Source organism: Aricia agestis, chromosome 6 (assembly GCF_905147365.1).
Source record: "Aricia agestis chromosome 6, ilAriAges1.1, whole genome shotgun sequence".
NCBI classification, from domain to species: domain Eukaryota; kingdom Metazoa; phylum Arthropoda; class Insecta; order Lepidoptera; family Lycaenidae; genus Aricia; species Aricia agestis.
The window spans coordinates 18,040,324-18,062,416 of NC_056411.1; the positions used below are offsets into that span (position 1 = coordinate 18,040,324).

Genomic DNA, 22,093 nt, shown 5'->3' on the forward strand with positions numbered 1-22,093 from the left:
ATTTTACTGTCCGGCGTTCATAACTTTCAAGTCTGCCATATAAATAAGGTAGGAGATCGAGATGCCGCGCCGCGCCGGATGGTAAAATTCCGTGTAGTGCACAAACGCCCTTAAAGGCTCATTTCCATGTCGATAGCACATGACTGTTTAAATTCCGAGGCTGCGAAATTCAAAGCTGACAGATCATCTTTTGTCTCGCAAGTCGCAACTCAAACGGCTATTCTGTATTCTTAGCTCAATAGTTATGGTGCATTTCGCTCTAACTCGGTGTTATATTGTTATCAATATGTGACTTACTTTCCGATGGCGGTGAACAGGTACTCCGCATTGTCGTGGTGTTTCTTCTCCGTGAGCGGTATGTTGACCACGTCCTTGGGCAGGGAGCGGCGCAGGATCGCCTGCAGCAGCCCGTGGGGGGCGATCTCGACCGTGATCGCGTTGTCCGGGATCAGGCGAGTGGTCTCCTCGAAGAGTACTTGGCTCTGGGGGAGAAAAAGTGTTTAGTTACGGCGATATCGTAAACTTTTACATCACCCGCCAGGACACATTATAATATTTATATTATGTACTTATAAACTTTTTTAGGGTTCCGTACCCAAAGGGTAAAAACGGGACCATATTACTAAGACTTCGTTGTCTGTCCGTCTGTCTGTCTGTCTGTCTGTCTGTCTCCAGGCTGTATCTCAAGAACCGCTATAGCTATAAGACTTCTGAAATTTTCACAGATTGTGTATATATCTGTTGCCGCTATAACAACAAATACTAAAAACAAAATAAAATTAATATTTAATCCCATACAACAAACGTGATTTTTTTGGCCTTTTCTGCTCGATATCAATAACGGCAACAGGTAGGCACGTGATATTTTCACAAAGGTCTTAATTATGTCTACTCCAATAACTAATTTATAATTAAAAAAAAATTGAGGGGGGCGCTCCTATAACACAATTTTTGACCTATTTTTGGTCTACAACGGTACGGAACCCTTCATGCGCGAGTCCGACTCGCACTTGGCCGATTTATTTATATATTATCATAAGAAACACAATATAATTCTCTATAGTTACTCTGCGTAAACCACTAAGGTTTCGCACTCGCGGGTTAACTGAGGAAAAATTGGCTTTACTAAAAATAGCAAAAAAAAATATAAATCCTAAATTTTTTCAAATAGACTTTTGGATACAAGAGATAACTTTAAGCCCTTAATATTTTATATTTCACTAACATTATGAATAATATTTTCCTTTAGACACATACAAAATATTAGTGTCCGACCGAAACTGATTTTTCAGCCGAAACCGAAACCGAACCCGAACTTTCGGCCTTACTCTCAGTTTCGGCCGAAACCGAAACCGAAACTGGGTAAAACATTCAAAATTATTTACTGAAATTTATTGATTTTTAACATAAATTACAACTTTTTATACTAAAGAAAAAGTACCACATTGAATTTTTTTACTTTTTGCGACATTTCTTAAAATAAATATTATTAATCTTAGACTCGAATATTATGTTCCTTTGAAACTTTTTTGTACTATAATCCGTTCCTTTATCTACTAAAATCCGTTTTTTTATACGATTCCAAGTATGTGCGATTTCACCAAAGAAATTGAACGCACTTAGCGCACACTAAACCAGTTCTAAACGTATTTAAACACGTTTATAACAGATATGAGAAGATTATAAAATCCATTTGAAAAAAAAACGAGATTTATATCCCCGTAGGAACACATTTAATGAGAACTAAGTTTTATAAAACGAAGTTGTGTGATTGGTGAAATCATCCCTTAGACATTAACGACGTACGACTGAAAACACAATCAATTGCAGTATATTATTTTTATGGGAAACATGGACACGACCACGGTCGAAGTTCAAAACGAAATTACTGAGCAAACTTGCAGTTGACGTCACATTTTTTTTGCTCCAGAAGGCGTTTTGCCACTAATTCTGAAAAATATACTCAGGGCCGCAAAAGTGAAGCTTAGGGGGAAATGGGCTAGATAAGATTCTAGCAGGGTAGGAACGGTCTAAGAGATTGCGTGTCCATAGTTGAAAGCTAATTTTAAATATTTAAATAAAACGCGTGGTAAAAGGAAAAGAGTGAGGCGAGATGATTTACTAATAAATCTCACAAGATATATCCTATAATCTGACAGACAAACAAAATTCTTAAGTAAATAAAGTTCACACACAATATAATCAATTTATCATAGCATTTATTAAATCGCACGCACGTAATTTGCCAATAGTTATTTATATTAAATAAGCCTACGTTTGTCGTAGAAATAAAATTCAATAATATAATTTCGATAAAAATAAGTTTAGACAATTTAATGAAAATAAAACGAAGTGCTAATTTCTGATTTGGGACTAATCTGGAACACAATAATATAATCTTAAAACTAAATAAATAGATGGTGGCGAACTGAGCCGGGGCCTCGCTGACAAGCAAGCACGTCGAGTTAACTGTGAAGTTTACCGAACGACGCATGAGTTTCGGCGGGGCCGAAAGTTTCGGCTTTATTTTGGCCGAAACGGAAACTAGATTTTTTGACCGAAACTGGCCGAAACCGAAACCGAAAGTTCGGTCGCTCACTACAAAATATCATAATAATTCATAATTATTGACCAATGACGAGTCCTTACACGACAAAGGAATGGAAGGAAAATGGTAATGATTCACTTTTTAACGCGAATAGACTTGGAAACTTTTGGATTAGAATATCAATCAATCTTACCAGCAAGTTGTTGGTGTGGTATTCAGCTGACGAGGTCTCAGCTTTGGGGTCCTTCCACTGCGCCTGCGGCACGGAGGTGGACAGCCAGCGGTCGGAGCGGTGCTTCGGTGTCGGGATGATCTCACGAAGGTATTTCAGGAGCCTTGTGCCTGGGAGTAGATGAATGGATTATGAATGTACCATCGAGGAAATTGATTCGTAGGCAGTCCAACGTCATTTGGTCGGATAATGTCAATTCCATGTTAATTGTGATCTGTCGTAACGCGACCAAACTACGTAGGTCCCCCATCTGCCTAGGAATCAACTTCTCTCATAGTATGTAGCACTATAGACCTTAAAATGTAAAAAAATTGACTTTACACTGCTTAGATTTTTTTGTGAGGTGTGCGACCACTTATACGGGAACCGTCGTTTTTCAAAATTGTATACCTACAATGCCCATAGATAAATGACATAGTTTTATTGCACAAAGTACCATCCACCGATGGAACATTATCTTTATTGCAAATAAATAGCTTTTTCTTACCAGCCTCAGCGATGTAACGCGAATGGTAAGCGATGCCGGAGCAGTTGACCTCTTTGGCGAAGATGCCCTGAGCAACCAGCTGGGCTACGAAGGCCTTCATCTTGTCAGCGGGGCCTGAGATTGTACTGGATTCAGGGCCGTTGTGGCAAGCTACCTCGATCTCCGGTGGGCACATTGGTTTGATCTGCAAAGAATATGGTCAATATAGACATACTATCGACAGTCATGAGTTGTTCAGAAGATATAAGCTAATCTCTCATATTATTATGCATTTGATTTGCCCTAGTTGTCTTGAAATGAACGCTGTACGGGTTTTCTTACTTTGTTGTAACCAAGGCCTACTGCGGCCATGGAGCCCTTGATAAGTTTGGACTCGATGGAAGCCAGACCTCTGTAGTAGGCGGCGAGGATCATCTGTTCTGCGGTGAAGCAGCCATCGGCGTACGCGCAACCCAATTCACCGACACTGTGGCCTAACAGAAAAGTGATAATATTTAAATAATTACAGTGGAGTAAAAATAGACTAAAGAATTTGAGATGATAAAACAGTTACCAAAAATATTGGAATCCTTATAATGTTAATGTTGTAATTGTAATCCTAACAAAATCTATTGAAAATATTTAAAGCTCATCTTACCAATGATGAAGTCCGGTTCGATGCCAATAGTCTTCAAGACATCAGTGATACCGATTTGAATAGCAGCGATACCGACAAAGGAGTTGAGAATGTTGTCGAAGATTTTGGGATCGTTTTCAGTGACGATCTTCATCAGGTTGATGCCTTTGGGTTCAAGGATCTTGTGGCACTTTTCGATGGCTGCGGCGAAGACGGGGATGCGGAGGAGGTGGGTCGCCATACCCGCCCATTGGGAGCCCATGCCGGAGTATACGAACCACAGTGGACGGCGGACGCCAGAGAAGTAGCGAATTTCACGGGAAAGTACTACGCTCTTGGACGGAGTTGAACCTGAAGGTGAATTGAAAATATGTAACAAGAACCAAAAACCATTAGTCTTAATTTTAAATTTTTATGCAAAACACTTTTACCATACTAGATTCAAAAAAAAGTTATAGCAACATACCTAAAAGAGTGTATCCTCTGACAACATGGCCGTTGATGTCTTCATTGTGGATGGAGTGGAGCAGTCTGATAAGTTCTACATCTACAGGCCTCGACGCTAAGTCATCCAGAATCTTGGCTACTGCCGATTCGGTACGTCCTGATGCGCAGACTAAACGTGGCAGGTCGTCTGATGGAAGACCATTGTTGACCTACAAAAATAATAATTTTGTTAATGTTGCTACCTTAAGTGATTTTCCTGTATTTTATCATAAATTGTATCAAAGTTTATACTCTATACTCGAATATGAAAATGAATGCTGTTAGTCGAGTAATCACGAACTGCAGTTTGTGTTATGTTCATCCGAATAAGTAATCTTTTACCATCAGGTACTAGCACCCACGACAATAATATGTACTTTAAACATACCTTGTCTTTAGCGAAGTTCTTCAGCAGGATGTGGGCGTTGGCACCACCGAAGCCGAAGCTGCTGACACCAGCCATGCCTCTGTTCCACGGCGTCTTCTCTGTGACCACCTGCAGGCGGTTCTCAGCGAGGGCCACGACACCCTCTCTAGGGGTCTTGTAGTGCAAGTTCGGTGGGAGGTAGCCGGTCACATAGGCGATACACATCTGAAAGTGGCGTCGGGGTTAGCTTTAAGGTTTCAACCAGAATATTAGTATAAATACGGAGTTTGCAATCATTTTTAGCATATTTTAATATCAAGATATTGATGATGATTATTAAGATTATAACGGCTGCTTTGTGCTCACATCCCCTAAATATTTATTACGCACCAAAACTTCCCCTTTGAGTTCTATTTCATGCATAGCTTTTAGCAGTAAACATTAATAATTAGTCGTTTTTTTTATTTTACCTTGGCAATAGAGCAAAGTCCAGAAGCAGGTTCGCTGTGTCCCAAATTGGATTTGATGGAACCGATCAAGAGCGGCTTGGAGCGGCCAGTGCAGAAGATTTCGTCGATGGCCTTCAATTCTTCTGGATCTCCTACTTTGGTACCTGTATTGACAAAGTTAAGTGTCATTATTTTTTAAAGCATCTATTGGCTATTTATAAGATACATAAACATTTTAAAGTTCAAAGTTTTGGGACTTTCTAGTAGTTCCTTAGCAATAATATTAACTCCTGCATTCTCAGGAAGGCATGTTTGCATACCAAACATAATATATCTCTCTCGCGCAGATGATTCAGACGTATACGCGAAAGAAACAGACAAGTAGCGTTAGGCAATGAGCAAAATCAGCAAATTATAGACGTGACGGGGCTATAAAGTAATTTGCTAACTCACCAGTGCCGTGAGCCTCCACGAACTCCAAGCTGGACGGCGGGATGGCGCACTCCTCGTAGAACTCCGACAGCAGCAGCTTCTGTATGTTGCCGGCGGGGTACGTGATGCCCTGCTCCTTGTAGCCGTCGCAGTTCGTCTTAGCGTGCAACAGCTGTGCGTATACTCTAGAATATTCCAAATGTTATTAAACTCTATTTATCTTCTTTCTGAATTCTTTTGCAGGCGTATGACACTTTGACAAACTCGAATCTAATGAAGATTATTATTTACTGCAATAACAGTAGAACTAAAGCCCTCATAAAACTGTCAATTTGAAATAAAAATGTGTTTAATAACCTTCTGGAGTCCTTGGCTTTCTGCAGCAAGCAGACGACGATGGCCTCTGAACGCGCGTAACCGTTGGCGCTGTTGTCGAAACTCTTGCATCTTCCGTCCGCTGACAGCACACCCAATCTGCAGACAATTGATTAATTAAGTTCCTGTATAATAAATAGGTTTCTTTATTTTAAACAAATCCAATAGCAGTCATAGCCTAGGGAAATTGGTGTATGAGAATTGGCACTTTCGAAATAAAAGGAAATGCATTATCATTCCACCCACCTTCTTCGATACACAGACACAGGTCCATTAAAAAAGTTACTAAGCACAACGTTTCACCAGGGATGCAGGCAGTCTCTTTTTAAAAAGTAGTAACTTTCGAAAAAAGGACCTTGTCGCTTGCGCTTACACTTACCTAGAGAACTGCAGTGACACATAAGGTTGCAGTCACAGACTCTTTCCAGAAGAGTGTGCATTTTGAAAAAGGAGCTTGAGCATACTCCTTTCACTTACCTAGAGAACTGGAGCGACACATAAGAATACACATAAGAAGTCACAGATGACAGACTCTTTCCAGCAGAGTGTGCCTCTCTTTCTCTCTTTCTTTTTGTGTTACTCTTTCCACTTACCTAGAGAACTGGAGCGACACATAAGGATGGAGACACAGGTTGGATCCACCGACGATGGCGGCGTCGCAGTGGCCGTCTCGGATGGCGCGGAAGGCGTGCTCCATGGCGTACAGCGAGCTGGAGCAGGCGGAGTCCACGGTGTAGGAGGGACCGGTCACGCCCAGCCAGTAAGATATGCGGTTGGCCAACATGGCACGGGAACATCTGGGGAAAGAAAGTGAAAATTTTGATGTTTACTCTTGTAGTCAATGTTGACAAAGTTTTATATTATAGCCTTTGCCATAAGATTCTGAAAATAAAATGACCGCATCAAGTGCAGCCGTAGCAAAACTATGTATTTACACATGAGTATAATATTTATTTGCGAGGGCGTGGTTCAGAGGCGCGCCGCTATAAGTGATTTTCAGTTAACTCGCGCTGCTAGGGCCTAGGATAGCACAGCAGCCACTCTCTTGACAGAAATATATCTTATACTTACTAGCTGTTGCCCGCGACTTCGTCCGCGTCAACATAATATAATAACAAAGATGGATAGTCCGCTAACAAATATGAAAAAAGTAAAAATATAACCTCCTCCTTTTTGGCAGTCGGTTAAAAAGTAGCCTAAGTTACACCTTACTACATCAGCTATCTACCAAAAAAAGTCCCGGCAAAATAGCTCCAGCCGTTTCAGACTTCAGAGATTAGCCGGAACAAACAGACAGACAGACATACAGACAAAAATTGTAAAAAATGTTGTTTTGGTGTATGTATCGTTTATAGATTCATATGAATGTAGTAACAAAAGGGTTCTTTCAATATTACAAAAAGACACTCCAATTTTATTTATATGTATACTTAGATATAAAATTCTCGTGTCACAATGTTAGTCACCGTACTCCTCCGAAACGGCTTCACAGATTTTTACCAAATTTTATATGCATATTCAGCAGGTCTGAGAATCGGCTACTGGGTACTTTTTATATTGATAAGTGCATTTGTTGAATAAATAATAGTTAATTATTATAACTCGAGACTGACGGCGACCATTGTTTGTGCGACGGTATAGCGATGGACGTTGCCATGGTGACATTTCTTATTTAGTCACTTCAATAAAATAATACGGACAAAATACTTTATATAGCAAAGAAGCGTTTGCCGGGACAGCTAGTATACTCTACAATATTTCTAGACATTCACAGTTTCACAGTCTACATAAATTAAGTTCACACTCTACATTCGTACATAAAACAGTCCCACTAAAGTGGCTACTGGTAAGGGTCTGATTACACCTACCAAGTAGAGTGGATCTCTACTCGGTGGGTGTAATGAGGCCCTAAATGTCCATGTCTTATAAACAGCGGCTATGAGGTCATGTATCTTACCCTGTGACACCAAATCCGTTGACCTGCATCTTCTCGTAGAACCAGGTCTTCTCGGACTCGGAGAAGCAGGCGCCCACGAATACACCGGTTTTGGTACCGCGGAGCTCCTTGGGGTTCAGCCCTGGGGGTAAGAGTTTAGTTAAAAGTCGTTATAGCATTCATTTAAGAAAGATAGGAAGGCTTTAAACTATACCGCGAAACATGCCAACTTTGCCAGCTTTTTTCGAATAATTTTAATTCTTGTAAAAAAAATGTATAGAAGTGTATTTGTTTTTGCCCTCTGCAACTACAAGGCTACATGTGCAGGTGTAGGAATGTCGAAAACATTACTTCTGTTCATATAATTCAATTTATGATTGATTTTCATGCCGGGAAAAGTTACCTGGACTTCTAGCCAACATTGCCCACCTTGATTTTTCACGCAAATATGAACTTTGCGCAGGTGGCATCAAACTCCAGTAAAAGAGTTTTGGAAAAGATATTGTTTACTTTAGACATTTAAACGATATCGCGAATAATATCCTACTAAATTGACTGGGCAATGTTACCCTTACATTTTTTTCCTTTTCCATACAATTTGCATTTTGGTCTGTAAAAGTACTAGGGCTGCCACATATCTATAAAATTACTCAATTATCTTTTTATTTATTTATTCATATAAGTAACACGGAAAACTTACAGCTAAGTAATATCGGTGACAATTTTATGTGTGAATCAGAAAGCCAATTATAAGTTTTCACCTCTAAGTAACAGAAACAATTAAATAGGTACATGATATTGTGAACGGTCTTAAATAGGTATAGGGATGTTTTTATGTAAGATATATAACAAAAAAAGAGTAAAGCAAAAAGTTTAAACTTTAAAGGATAGTTTGACCAAAAACCAAAAAAAAGAACATGCTAACTACATCGTACAGTTTACCATAGTATTGTGGTTTGAATAGATACAAATTTAGGAAATCAAGTTGTCAAAAAATTTACAGCTCAACCTTTTTTAGTAGTGAATACATCAAGATCGTAATCTCGGCATAGCTCATTGAAGTTGTGACTCGCTCTCACATAGGTACGACATACGAGTTTTGTCTGTAGTTAGTGGAGGCTATTGGTACAGATGTTGCCTGAAATAAACCATATAACGACAGTATTATGAATAAGTTAGCATTTAACAATACAAGAAGTAATGTTTCTATTTAAATAAATAAATGGTATGTTTTGTAAAAACTACATTACGCTGTGCTTTATTAGTTATTACTGAGCGAGGCATACAGTAATAAAAAGTAACATCGATTTTAGTAAATTACTAAAAGTATTTAAAAATGTCCAATTTGACAACCCTAAGGATTTTTTGATACCGGGCAATGTTGTCAATCTATGATCGGAATACTGCTGGGTTAGTTTGCTCACCATCATAAGTTTTATTTTATAATTCCCTGATTAATTACATTATCACCTTAATACTCTATAGATATTATTTTATAATATATCAAAAGCAAACTAACCTGTGGTTTCACCATCAGGCACAATTCACATACAAATCTGCACAATTTGCCCGCAAAAATACGTAACGGTACGTTTCACAAGTTCCAAAAAGTTACTGAATAAAGTTAGCAATACGGGGTATTCTCTATGTTACCAGTCATATAATCTATTGGGAACAAATATAATGACCACCATCGTTTACTATTTTTGTCTGTGAAATTTTACTATTTCTGGTGATCATATAATCATAAGCCTAATCTATTTTCTGCCAAATTAAACAAATGTTGATATAATATTAAAATAACTCTGTACATCAAAGATTTGCTTAAGAATGGATCTTTGGGCAAAGTTATCCTATGTGGCAAAGTTGGCATGTTTCGCGGTAACCCGGGATATTATTAGGAATCTATTCATATTTCATTAGTCATTTATTTTCGGTAGTTTAGGTGATACGGTAATCATAGAGACACATGGAGTATGGACTGTCGAATCAAGATGAAAAAATTTTTGGATGTTTTATCTAAAACTAATTACTTGTCTATAATATCTATAACAATACTCGTAAAATATTATTGTATGTTTTAGATTGTTAAATTTTATTTGTACCTATAATATTATATTATAAGTAGGTTCAAATTATAGCTAAACAGAATCTTTATATATTTAAATCCTAGTATAAATAAAAATTTGAAAACTTATTCTGTTTATAGTGTAATTAAATTCTAAATTAAGAGTTTATTTTATTGAGGAATAAAGTTTTATATTGAATTAAGAGGGATTGGAAAGTACTTAAGCGAAATATTTCCCTTCTGTTTAAAATGATAATAGGTACATTAGGGTGTGTATGTGTTCCTGATATAGAATTCATTGTGAAAGTAGCAGCGCTGAAATACCAAAATTATTTTTGTGATTTGTATGGTCAAGCGCCCGCGCGTCATGAAATTTTCCATACAAGGATGAAAAAAAAGTTACAATTTAAGCGCTGCTACTTTTACAGCGAACTAGTTATAGGGGACCCACACACGCATAAAAGTATTATCACTTAGTTTTGTTACATCGTGTAAGACACGTTTTGAGTTTTCAAATATCAAATAAACATCGGTGCTGTTGCCTGTTGCTATTGCTTTAGCATCAGCTTCAACCACGAAACTAAAAAAAATATGCCGGAATCACAAGTTAAAATTTCCGATATGAGCTTTTTGTCTGGTTTAACCTCGAAAAGTAGACTTCTCGAGGCACCTACGTACTTGAGTACGTAGGCAGTGTGTTAATTCGGCGCAAATTATTATGTTCTATACGCGTGAATTTCAATCAATGGAAGTTGTTAATATGTCGCAAATATATTGTGTACAGTTCAACTACGTTTATAAAGTCCTTCGGAAATCGTTTTACATATTTTCATTGAGCGTCAATCGTCATATCTTATATCTTTAAACGAGCAATTCTTGTATATATATACGAAATTGAAATCTCGGAATCGGCTCCAACGATTTTCATGAAATTTAGTTTAAAGGGGGTTTCGAGGGCGATAAATCGATCTAGCTAGGAATCATTTCTAGAAAATGTCATTTTATTTTACATCGGATACCGAGCAAAGCTCGGTCAAACAGCTAGTTTGCATAATACTAGCTGTCACGGTAAAGGTTATTAAGATAGGTTCGGGGATTTTGTCGTTGTTCAAACCCCTGAAAGCTTATGCCAATATATCAATTTGATTAATCATCACAATTATAATTATACCATGGGCCATCACATTATGACCCAATTAGTGGTACTTTTCGTGATATTTTGCATCGAAGCTGATGTTTTTGATGATTGTTTCGCTGTTTGTGGACCGATTTTTTAAACGCTTGTGTTGTTGTACTTATAGCATATAATCGAAATTTTGTATAACAATTACGAAAGTGGTGATCTGATGAAGGGATCTATGAGCATTGAGGTAAATCCTTGAAATTTATTAAAACACACATAGTGGTTAAGAAGTTGTTTCTAGTAACTTAAACATTTGTTACAAATAAGTGAAATTTTATACGAAGGCGTCCCTGAACCCAGAGACACTGAACAGAACTCCTGAACCTTTAAAGATAAAAGTTTGGAAATTGCAGCGTCGCTTAGATAACTGCAAGCATTTACCACAATTTCGCTTACAGTAAAATAATGTGAATAGTTAACATTCGTAGTGGTTATTTACGCATAAAGCCCTATCTGTAAGTATATGACCTGTAAATAATCAAAAAGAGTGAAATTATTATTTTTACCAAAAAATTAAAACCGACTTCCAAGGTAAAAACAATAATAATATGAACTAAAAAGTATTAAACTAACTCTTACTCTTTAATATTGCCTTTTTCAGAATTCATATAAATCTCAACTATTTCTGTACATACTACAGTCTTCATTATTTTGAAGTCGGTACACAGCTAACGTGACTTCAGTCAATGTCAGAATATCTGAAAGTTTTGGTACCAACTTCAAAAATAAATTAATTAAAAATCAAAAAACCCGACTGCAATCGGAGGCATGTCGCACCAAGCTTAACATTAATTCATAAATCATAAAATATTATGCCTCCGACTGCATTTTATAATCCACTTTCTTCTTCTTCATTTTTCTATGTAACCTTCTATTTATCCTGGCATGAAACTCGTAAGCAAGAGTCGTATCAATTAAAACATGGATTCGATGCCTCCGGCAGAATTAGGTCTTGTTTCGTTCTTTTTAATTAACATTTTTTGCAGTCGGGTTTTTTGATTTTTAATTAATTTATTTTATTTTCGACTTTTTAGTTGTAGCCATCTAACCATTTCGACAATCAATCCAATACAAAATTATTCTCCAATAATTAAACTACCGTGCTGATATTTCTTAGTGTACCTACAATACGTTATAATAGGTACATAGGTTTCGTACTGTTTCAATGTATGTTTCTAGTTTTAAGTACCAAATCATTGTTTATGTCATTGAATTTTCATCTTGTTTCAGTAATGTCAGTTAATTTTTAATTATGACTGTATTTATCCATGCAGGCGGATTTTGGTTTTTTCTTATTTTTAACCGACTTCCAAAAAATGAGGAGGTTTTTTATTACTAGCGGTTGGCCGCGGCTCCGCCCGCGTGGATGTCGGTGAGCGCTGCAAAAGCATACCCAGGAAAGACTCGGTCAGCAAAATGATTCCTAGGTCAATTCACAGACTCCAACACTTACTTCGACGACGCAGTCATTATACCCTGCACAGGTTGTCTTCCTCCCGCACGCGCACTATAGTAATATTTTAATTTCGCCATAATTTCAAAACCAAATGTCCAATTTTATTCATTCGAAGACCAAATATTATCTACATAAACAGTACTTAGTGATTGAATAAATGAAATATTTTGGTAAGAATTAAAAGAATGAGTAAAATAAACGCGTTTAAATGTAGTCCAAAAAAATTCAAGATTTTTAAATAAAAAAATGGTTATTGTGCCTCACTCGACATAGATACGTATAGTGTGTCGCGGACTTTTTTATAGATATTTATAAGTTCTCCAAATACTTAGAACATTTTATGGTTCTATCTTTTAGAGTTTAGGCAGCGTACGTAAAATAAGTAACTTTTCTGGTTGATTTTTTACCCTTTGCGTCCGAGGAACCCAAATATCTTATGGAACCCTATTTTTTTTCGAAAATAAAATTCAGCCTATATTCAGCAAAAATAATGTAGAATTCCAATGGTAAAAGATTTTTTTTAATCGGTCCAGTAGTTTCTGAGCCAAACAAACAAAAAATCAAATCTTGCCACTTTATAATATTAGTGTAGATTTATCGTTCCATTTAATATTAAAACGGCAAGTTATATACACATTTAGAATCAGTGTTTAAAATCCTTTATTTTGATACCCCACTCGATATGCTTGGTAGAATTTTTATTTTTTTTACCTCACAATATGGCGTCAAACATCTACCATTTTGTTTTTTTTTTAAAGTCACCTATTATAAGAACACTTGGGTCGTTAAGACAAATCTAACTTTAACTCAATTGTGAAAATCCGTTTAGCGGTTCTGGAGATACAAGGTTAATAAAGAATATTACAAACATACAAGATACGCGCCAAACACATATCGCACCTTCGGTACAACAAAGTCACAACAGCTAATTTTCAAATTGTGCAGGACAAGGGTTTTAAATTTTTTTCCGCATGTTTTTCTACATTTAAGGATAACAATTCATAGTAGGTTTGATATCTTTAAATAATTAATTCTATTTAGTTGGCTATAGTTCTAAGTAAAAATCTTCTACTTAATTAACAAAAAAAATCTAATAAAAGACATAACAAAAAAAAGTGTCCTTAATTATGCCTTTGTTGCTCCAGGAGTTATTATGTTTAATGACTTAAGCAAGGTATGTTTTAAATGAAATAAAGTGTCTTAATCAAACATAATCGTATATTTTCTTCTCTAAAATCAACTACTAATAAAAGGTAACGCAAAACAATTAAATTCTAATTACATTCACAACAGTAAATGGCATCATTTTAATACTTTGAGTTGCATTCTGACGCCTCCGTGGTCTAGTGGTAAAGAGCGCAGCTCTTGACTCGAAGGTCGTGGATTCGAATCCCGCGTTGGAAACGTGTTATTTCCAAGTTTGGTTACAACTAACAATGCAGGCTGATTACCTGATTGTCAGACAATTAAGATGATCCATGAGTCGAATGGGCGTGTAAAAAGTCGGCCCTGCGCCCGATCTCTCACCAGTAGTGTCGGTCGTCTGTCCTACTGGGTTATGAGAGTAAACGGAATAGAGAGTGCTCTTGTGTACTGCGCACATACTTGGGCACTATAAAATTAATCCTGCGTAACTGGCCTGGCTTCAATGAAACCGGCCACCGTCACCGAAAGCGGTGTGGGAAGTTATTATGCTTGACCATTATGCTTGTTTTTTTAAATACTTTCTCTGGTTTTTTTGCCATTGACTCGGGTTTCTGGTTCTTTTTTAGACTTTGTAACAATACTTCCTTGTTCAGTACTTGTTATATTCTCACAGACTGCATTATGATACACAATTATTGGCACATTAGAAAGACGTTTGCAGTCTTTCTAATGTGCCAATAATCCAAGCACTCTAAATCTAGAATGTAGATTTAGAGTGCTTGGAACGACTGCCAGATGAGAGCTAGATGAACTTGAGCTGGATGTACCGCCATTTGAGCTGGAAGAATCGCCGTTAGAATCGAAGGAATCACTGCTAGAGCTGGATATACTACGGATTGTCGGAATAACATTATTTTGTACCTTTTTTGCGGTGGTTCATAGTCAGATCCATCTAGAATAAAAATATTATTAATAAATTACATTTTTATAATGCAAAAGCCTGAAGTCAGTAACAACAGTAAAGAAATTGTGAATTGTCTTCAATTTTATAGTTAATCTAATTGATCAACCCTTAATTAGATCAATTAAAATTGAAGACGAAACTCTTTCGGTCTAGCGTGGATCTTCAAGTTTATGTTCTAGAATGTAGATCATAAAGTTGGAAATCCATTGGGTACATGATTGTAGTTTCGGTGACGAGCTCATCATACAGCCTTTCAGAAAATAACATAGCTGATCATCACTATCGTCATCAAATTATTAATAAATAAAAAATATGCGGTTTACTTGCAACTTTGATAAAAAAATGAACATAAATGAACCTATGGGGTAACAAAGTCTCAATTTTATTTTTAAACTAAACAGATAGTACTCATGATACAAAAAATTGGAATCAAAAAGTCACAAGTCCTTTATAACCAAGTTTTAAATAATAATATTGAACCTTTACAGCATTATTATAGTTTTTGACTTTGTAGATCTAATTTGTATAGTTAAATAATATAATAATTTTGGATCAACAAAAACGGTTATTAAAGAAATGCCGTTGTAGCTCCAAAATTATTGTAATTTTTTAAAAAATATTGAGGTGTTAATAACAGATACGTTTTTGTTGCTCCAACATATAAGATTAAAAATGGTCATAAATACCTTTGTGTGGCTGTAGCTCCAACGTACGTCAAATACTTGCGGGCGCGGGGACACTACTGACTAATGAAACTTTGTCGGCCCAAAACGCAATGGAATAACCGCCAATAACCACAAAGGCACTTGCGCCATCTAGTATAATTTCGAGAAACTTTCGCGAATGTCTTTGTTGCCCCAAGTACAGGCATGGTTTAGAAACAATTTGGCATAATTAGCTTGATTTTGCAGTTTTGGCTATTTGTGACTTTGTTGCACCGAAGGTGCGATATACCTCCTGGCAGTTAGGTAATAATGAAGACTGTAGTAAGTATGTTCAAAAATTCAGACGAATTCTGAAAAAGGTAATATTAAAGAGTAAGAGTTATTTAATACTTTTTAGTTCATATTATTATTGTTTTTACCTTGGAAGTCGGTTTTAATTTTATTGAAGTGACTAAATAAGTATGTCACATTGTCACCATGTCAACGTCCATCGCTATCCCGTCGCGCAAACAATGGTCGCCGTCAGTCTCGAGTTGTAATAATTTAATATTATTTATTCAACAAATGCACTTATCAATATAAAAGTAGATGTCTGATTCTCGCTCGCTCGCGATATGCTCGCTAAGATTCACGAAAATCGGTCGAGCCGTTTCAGTGGAGTTCAACCACGCACACCGTGACACGATAAAATCAGATATTTATAATAAAATCGTAGGAAAGTCAAAAGTTCTACTAATCTGATCGGATTATGTCATGCTTTGTATTTTAACTATGTAAGTAACCTAACCTAACAATTTAGATAAAAAAATATAAGCTCCATGTTCCATATCAGGTCATTTAACACTAACGATAATACGACCTAAATACACAAATAAAAAAAATATAAATATCCACAGCCGAACATATTATAACCTCCTCCTTTTTGGAAGTCGGTTAAAAATTAGCGATATAGCGTACTTTAACAATCTTTTTATCATTGATAATATAAAGAGTGTGCCAATGATAAAAGCTTAGTAATTGTATAAAATTATTAAGCGTGGCAGTGTGTTAACCTTTTTAATTTTTTTTTGCAATATGGAATTAGCATAATAATAGGTTGATAGAAAAATTTGGTTAAATTTGTTAATTGTAATTTTCAATAAGCTGAACATAGAATGTTATATTATATTATTAATATTGTGACAACCATTCAACGGCAGGCCAATTTGTAATATTGTGGCGGTCGCGATCAAATCTCTTTGAGCCATTTTAGAGGCCTTTTATTTGATGGTTTTTATAAATGGATTCCAAAATTATATTAACGATTGTGGGCACAAGAATTTAATCTTCGCATTGTTTATTTTCACTCAAGGCACGGAATGTAATATCTTTTTATTATTTTAAATACGAAATACCAATTACGGTTGTGAATATTGTTTGTTTGCTTCTTTACAATTCAGCGGAAAAATCTCATGATAAAATTATTTTTTGTTTTACCTACTCGACTACAGCGTATTTATTTTGTTTTAGGTTTTTCTAATAGATAATAAATAACACGGTAATATTGGTGGTCTGATTATTTTCTACCTGAAACGGTAAGCTATTCTGCTGTCATATTATATCGGTTATATACGGGCACATATTATGTCAAAATATAAGCAGGAGCTTAATAATTGCTTAGCTGTTTTTAAAATATTGACCTAGTCAATAGACTATCATCCAAAATCTCGTCCAAAATCTTTCAATTAATAAATTAAAAAAAGTTATTAAAGATCGTTTGTGTGCTAAGGCTTATTATAAGGTAACTGATTTTCTCAATGATAGCACAACTTGGTAAAAATAAGCTGACTGACTTTGATTTTGATTTTTTGATTTTATCTATAGTCAGCTTTCCAATACGTTAGTTCTAACTTCTAACGTAGCTGGCCTTGTCACACCATCACCATATCTTCTGTGTCACCAGCCCCCCTAGACAAGTGGCAAAACGCTAACGCTAGCGCTAACGCTACAAAATGTATGCGATTTGACATAAGTCATCGCTTCGCTAGCGAATACTAATGTCAAATCCATACATTTTGTAGCGTTAGCGTTAGCGTTTTGCCACTTGTCTAGGGGGGCTGGATCGACAACGGTATCCTACTAAAATCCTTTGACCCGCAGAAGAAAATATGAGTGGAAATAAAATAGCGTTAAGGGGGTGAGAGACACGCGAGTAAGTACGCGGACTTATGGCTCGACGACCTTACTTGCCTGTGTGGCACCTAAAGTTCTCGTACTTAAAGATTGCCGCGTAAGTTCGCCGTCTTGGAATTTTACTCGTAGCTCGTACGTCTGGCAGCACTGCGAGTCGCGAGCCGCGAGCCGTCACTCGTCAGGCAGTGTTGCCAACACGACTGATAGAAAATTTGCTAGGCTACTGTTAAAATTTACTGTAATTAATGCTAAAAATTATGCTAACATTTTTAAGTCAAATAAAACATTTTTTAATTTTAAATCTTTAATAATCAACAAAATCTCAATTTATTTTATGTTATCAAACAAAATATTAATTTATTGGTGTTCATCGATAGCTGATGCTGCTGATGTACCTACATGTAGACGTAGAAAATTCATTGTCCAAACTATAAATCTCCTTGGTACCATAAACTTAATATACCTAGCGGAATAGAGCAACAATTTCGAGCTGTCAAACGAAACCGAAATTGGTTTTCATCTGTGTGAAAAATATGTACGTACGTATACACTTAAACTTTTCGATTTAGTTTTTTCTTATTAGTTTTTAAAACGTAATATGATATTATTCTTAAATAACACAAAGCTTCTTCCGTCGACGACATGGTAACCCAGTGTACTCGTGTGTCACCGACGCGAGCCGAGTAAGTTCGCGGACTTAAAACCCGCGTACCTGAAGTTCGTACGTCTATCACCGACGCGAGCTAAGTAAGTTCGCGAACTTAAAACCCGCTTTCTTTAAGGTCGTACGTCTGTCAGGCACTTTACTGTTTGTACCATTATAATATTTTATATTACGTAATTTGTTCACAATTTCAAGTGAAAGAGACAGAGACTCACCAGCATCAATAACAGCCTCGTACGCCTTCTCCAGCAGTATCCTGCACATGGGGTCCATGGTGTGGGCCTGCTTGAAGTGGACCCCGAAGAAGGACGCGTCGAACTTGTTCACATTGTTGATCTTGCCCGTCCGCTGTGGGATCTCGGGGTGGGCGAGCTTCCATCGCCTGCCGTCACCTGATATTAGGTCCACCTGGGGATATGATGGTCTTGTATAGGAGGATAAAAATGCGAACTAAATGATGTTCTTCTACGAGTGTATTGAACACTGGATAGTCTGTGGCTATAATATGTGTTTTATGCTTGGTATTTAGCGTCAAGATTGCTTAATTGTAAAAAAAAATTTAAAAATTTTAGGAAAATTTTAAAAACTTTTTGTCTTTATATTTTATTGTTTTGGCTAGAATTCTGGAGCTATAAGTACTTACATAATGTAATTATTAATCAATCGACGAATTTAAGTTTCAAGTCATATTAAAAAGGCCTACGTTAAATTCTTGAAAGCCTTAAAAGATATCTAACTCAAACTCAAAACTTTATTTGCGACCAAGTACACTACATTCTTTTTTACTTCGCAAAACTATTACGGACGTACTAAGGAAATACTGAATTATTACTTAAATAATACTTTTGAAGTATGTATGTATGCTCCACAAACTTTCTGCCAAAGTCTTCATCAAAAACCTGCTTAAGCGATTTTGAATTGTCCCCAAATGACACTTCACTCGAAATTCCTTTTTCTCACCTTATTGAAGAGGTTCTCCTCGAGATGTTTGACGGAGTCGGAGTCGGGGAAGTAGCCGGAGATGCCGGAGATGAGGATCTCCTCGCCGGGCGGCGGGTGCGACAGCCGGTGACCCGACGTCAGACGGTCTTCTGCGCCCAGGATCGGTGCCATCTGAAAAAGAAGAAGGATATTTTAGAAGATTCTATGAATAAAGTTTGTCCCTCGGGCATCCCAGAGATCATATCAAAGGTTTTTCGTGGTTGGTTACCACTGTTGATCCTGGCGATACAGGAGTTGCATTGGTGGGAATATGGTGGGCAAATTGCCTTTTTTTTATGAAATACGGGGGCAAACGAGCAAACGGGTCACCTGATGGAAAGCAACATCCGTCGCCCATGGACACTCGCAGCATCAGAAGAGCTGCAAGTGCGTTGCCGGCCTTTTAAGAGGGAATAGGGTAATAGGAGAGGGAAGGGAAGGGAATAGGGTAGGGGATTGGGCCTCCGGTAAACTCACTCACTCGGCGAAACACAGCGCAAGCGCTGTTTCACGCTGGTTTTCTGTGAGAACGTGGTATTTCTCCGAGCCGGCCCATTCGTGCCGAAGCATGGCTCTCCCACGTTTTAAAAAAAAATGGGTAGGATTTTGAAGTGTTTTCATAATGGCTAATTCAAATTAATGGTTGTGTAATGATATTTTACTCAGAAGAGATTCTGTGATTTGTGAATTACATGGGTAGGATTTTGAAGAGTTTTTTGGCTGGTTTTACAGTCACGCGTTTCGGCAGCGCCGTCGGAGCGCGCGCGCTCGGATATGTATGGGGGTAGTAGTTGCGTTTCTAAGTCGCGCGCTTGAGCAGCGCCGTTCGCCCGTACATCTTAGAACGCGCGCGCTCCAACGGCGCTGCCGAAACGCCGAAACGCTTAACTATAAAACCAGCCTTATAATAGCTAATATCTAATGGTAACGGTTACTCAAGAGTCGGTCAATATAGGTTTATAGTCTAGGTCGCTGAACAGGTAAAAATTCTGATCGCTGGTCTCTTTCTTTTACAAGCACATGAATATTATTTTCAACATTGCTAGCTAGTATTCACAGGTAAGGGATAGGAGCATGATAGGAATATTTTTGTGTGCAAGTGTGACGTAACTTTTAACTTAGCCGCTAAGAGTCTTTTGATTGTTATGTGGTAGAGGTGTAGGTCGCAAAAATTGACAATTTTTTTTTTTTTATGAAATAAGGGGGCAAACGAGCAAACGGGTCACCTGATGGAAAGCAACTTCCGTCGCCCATGGACACTCGCAGCATCAGAAGAGCTGCAGGTGCGTTGCCGGCCTTCTAAGGGGTAATAGGGGAGGGTAGGGAAGGGAATAGGGTAGGGTACAGAAGGAAATAGGGGAGGGTAGGGAAAGGAAAAGGGTAGGGGATCACTCCGGTAAACTCACTTACTCGGCGAAACACAGCGGAAGCGCTGTTTCACGCCGGTTATCTGTGAGGACGTGGTATCTCTCCGGTCGAGCCGGCCCATTCGTGCCGAAGCATGACTCTCCCACGTCAAAAATTTCTATGGCACTCTTGAAATGGACTTCTGGTGCTTTCAAGATCCTTAGAAATACACTTTGTCGAACTTTCGATATATCGTTTTACACTAATTATGCGTATTGTTATGCAACATTTAAATTCATGCTGACTACATTACGAGGGTCAATTATACGGCTCCTGAAGTCATCAAGGGTCGCGCCATTCTACCATTTGCAAGTCAAAAAATAACACAATGCTACAATAGCATTCGCCGCTGTTTACCTGCATATCATTATACATAGGACGAAAACAACGGAATTTACTAAGAAAACTTTTCGAAAATACCTAATTCTGATTAAAAATGAAATATCAATTTTTTTTTTAATTTAAAATTGTTTTTTTAAACAGAACTTGGGGGCAAAGGCCTCCCCCAAAGTCTTCCACAGAGAGACAGCATTCATGGCTTTTGAAAAAATATTTTTGAAGAGTCTAAAATGCCTATCATCGATATCATCTAGCCTGGTGGAATAAGTAAGAAAATATTTGCTCGGGGTCATCTTTTACCAAAAAGATGGAAAGATAAAAAATTATGTAGTCTTCAAAATAAAAATATCAATTAAGAAGCCATTTAATAAATGGGAATTTCTTCAATAAATTATTTGCAGTACTTTTGTAAAATCATTTCTTTTGAAATTTTTAATTTATAATTTTCGATTTCTTTGTTTTCTGCTGCATAATTTGAATGATATTAATGTTTTTTTATACCTTTTACCAATCAATGGATTAAATTCTGGAATGTTCTGGTTAATTATAAGTATAATTTTAAATAATTAATTAACTACTTATACAATATTATAATTAATGCAGTAGAATCACGTGATCCGCATACGTCTCGTACGCCCTGGGTTCTGGGCCAGGGGCGGGCAAATTACGCAGATTCTGGGCCAGGGGGGGCAAATCAGATATTGTATAAGCTAGGTGTTTATAAGGAATAAGAAAGTTAAGAAAGTTAAAAATTAGTTGTAAAATTATTGTATTGAAAAAAAATGGCAAAAATTAGTTTTATTATTTTTAATTTTCATAGATGAAAGTACTAGATAATATACTTAGTAGGGACGTCAACATGATCCAGGGGGGGCAGCTGCCCCCCCTGCCCCCCCTCGGTACGCCCATGCCGACTACGAAGATAAAGTGAAGGAAATTTTAGCAGTCTGTGCGTATGTTCGTTCGAGTGTAGCGTCTAAGCTATTCATCTGTTTTGAAATAATGAAATGTCGATAGATTTGTAAAGCACCCACACCCAGGTAATACAGACTTATTTCTGGCCTGATGGTAGTTTTTAGGTTTGTAATAATACGCATACTATTGTTATTATTATTAGAGT

General features: G+C 37.1%; 1 protein-coding gene and 1 long non-coding RNA gene across 4 annotated transcripts in view; both read right to left on the reverse strand.

Annotated features, from left to right (window-relative positions):
* Positions 1–22,093, reverse strand: part of LOC121727814 (fatty acid synthase-like) — a 41,229-nt gene that overhangs the window by 17,368 nt on the left and 1,768 nt on the right. The window contains exons 2-15 of one of the 3 annotated variants that reach the window (XM_042115816.1): positions 19,207–19,359; positions 18,462–18,654; positions 7,950–8,070; positions 6,586–6,789; positions 5,975–6,091; positions 5,639–5,802; positions 5,207–5,349; positions 4,758–4,961; positions 4,350–4,539; positions 3,905–4,234; positions 3,589–3,740; positions 3,268–3,451; positions 2,742–2,890; positions 298–482 (exon numbers count right to left, since the gene is read on the reverse strand). In XM_042115816.1, the coding sequence (XP_041971750.1) occupies positions 298–482; positions 2,742–2,890; positions 3,268–3,451; positions 3,589–3,740; positions 3,905–4,234; positions 4,350–4,539; positions 4,758–4,961; positions 5,207–5,349; positions 5,639–5,802; positions 5,975–6,091; positions 6,586–6,789; positions 7,950–8,070; positions 18,462–18,654; positions 19,207–19,359 (2,489 nt within the window). Of the gene's footprint in view, positions 1–297; positions 483–2,741; positions 2,891–3,267; positions 3,452–3,588; positions 3,741–3,904; positions 4,235–4,349; positions 4,540–4,757; positions 4,962–5,206; positions 5,350–5,638; positions 5,803–5,974; positions 6,092–6,371; positions 6,380–6,469; positions 6,489–6,585; positions 6,790–7,949; positions 8,071–18,461; positions 18,655–19,206; positions 19,360–22,093 lie in introns of those variants that run through there. The other 2 variants (XM_042115817.1, XM_042115818.1) reach the window with 2 other exon arrangements.
* Positions 9,306–9,488, reverse strand: LOC121727834. Its single transcript, XR_006035730.1, has 2 exons — positions 9,444–9,488; positions 9,306–9,398 (listed from the first exon to the last, which is right to left on the reverse strand). It is a non-coding gene; the product is annotated as an uncharacterized LOC121727834 (long non-coding RNA).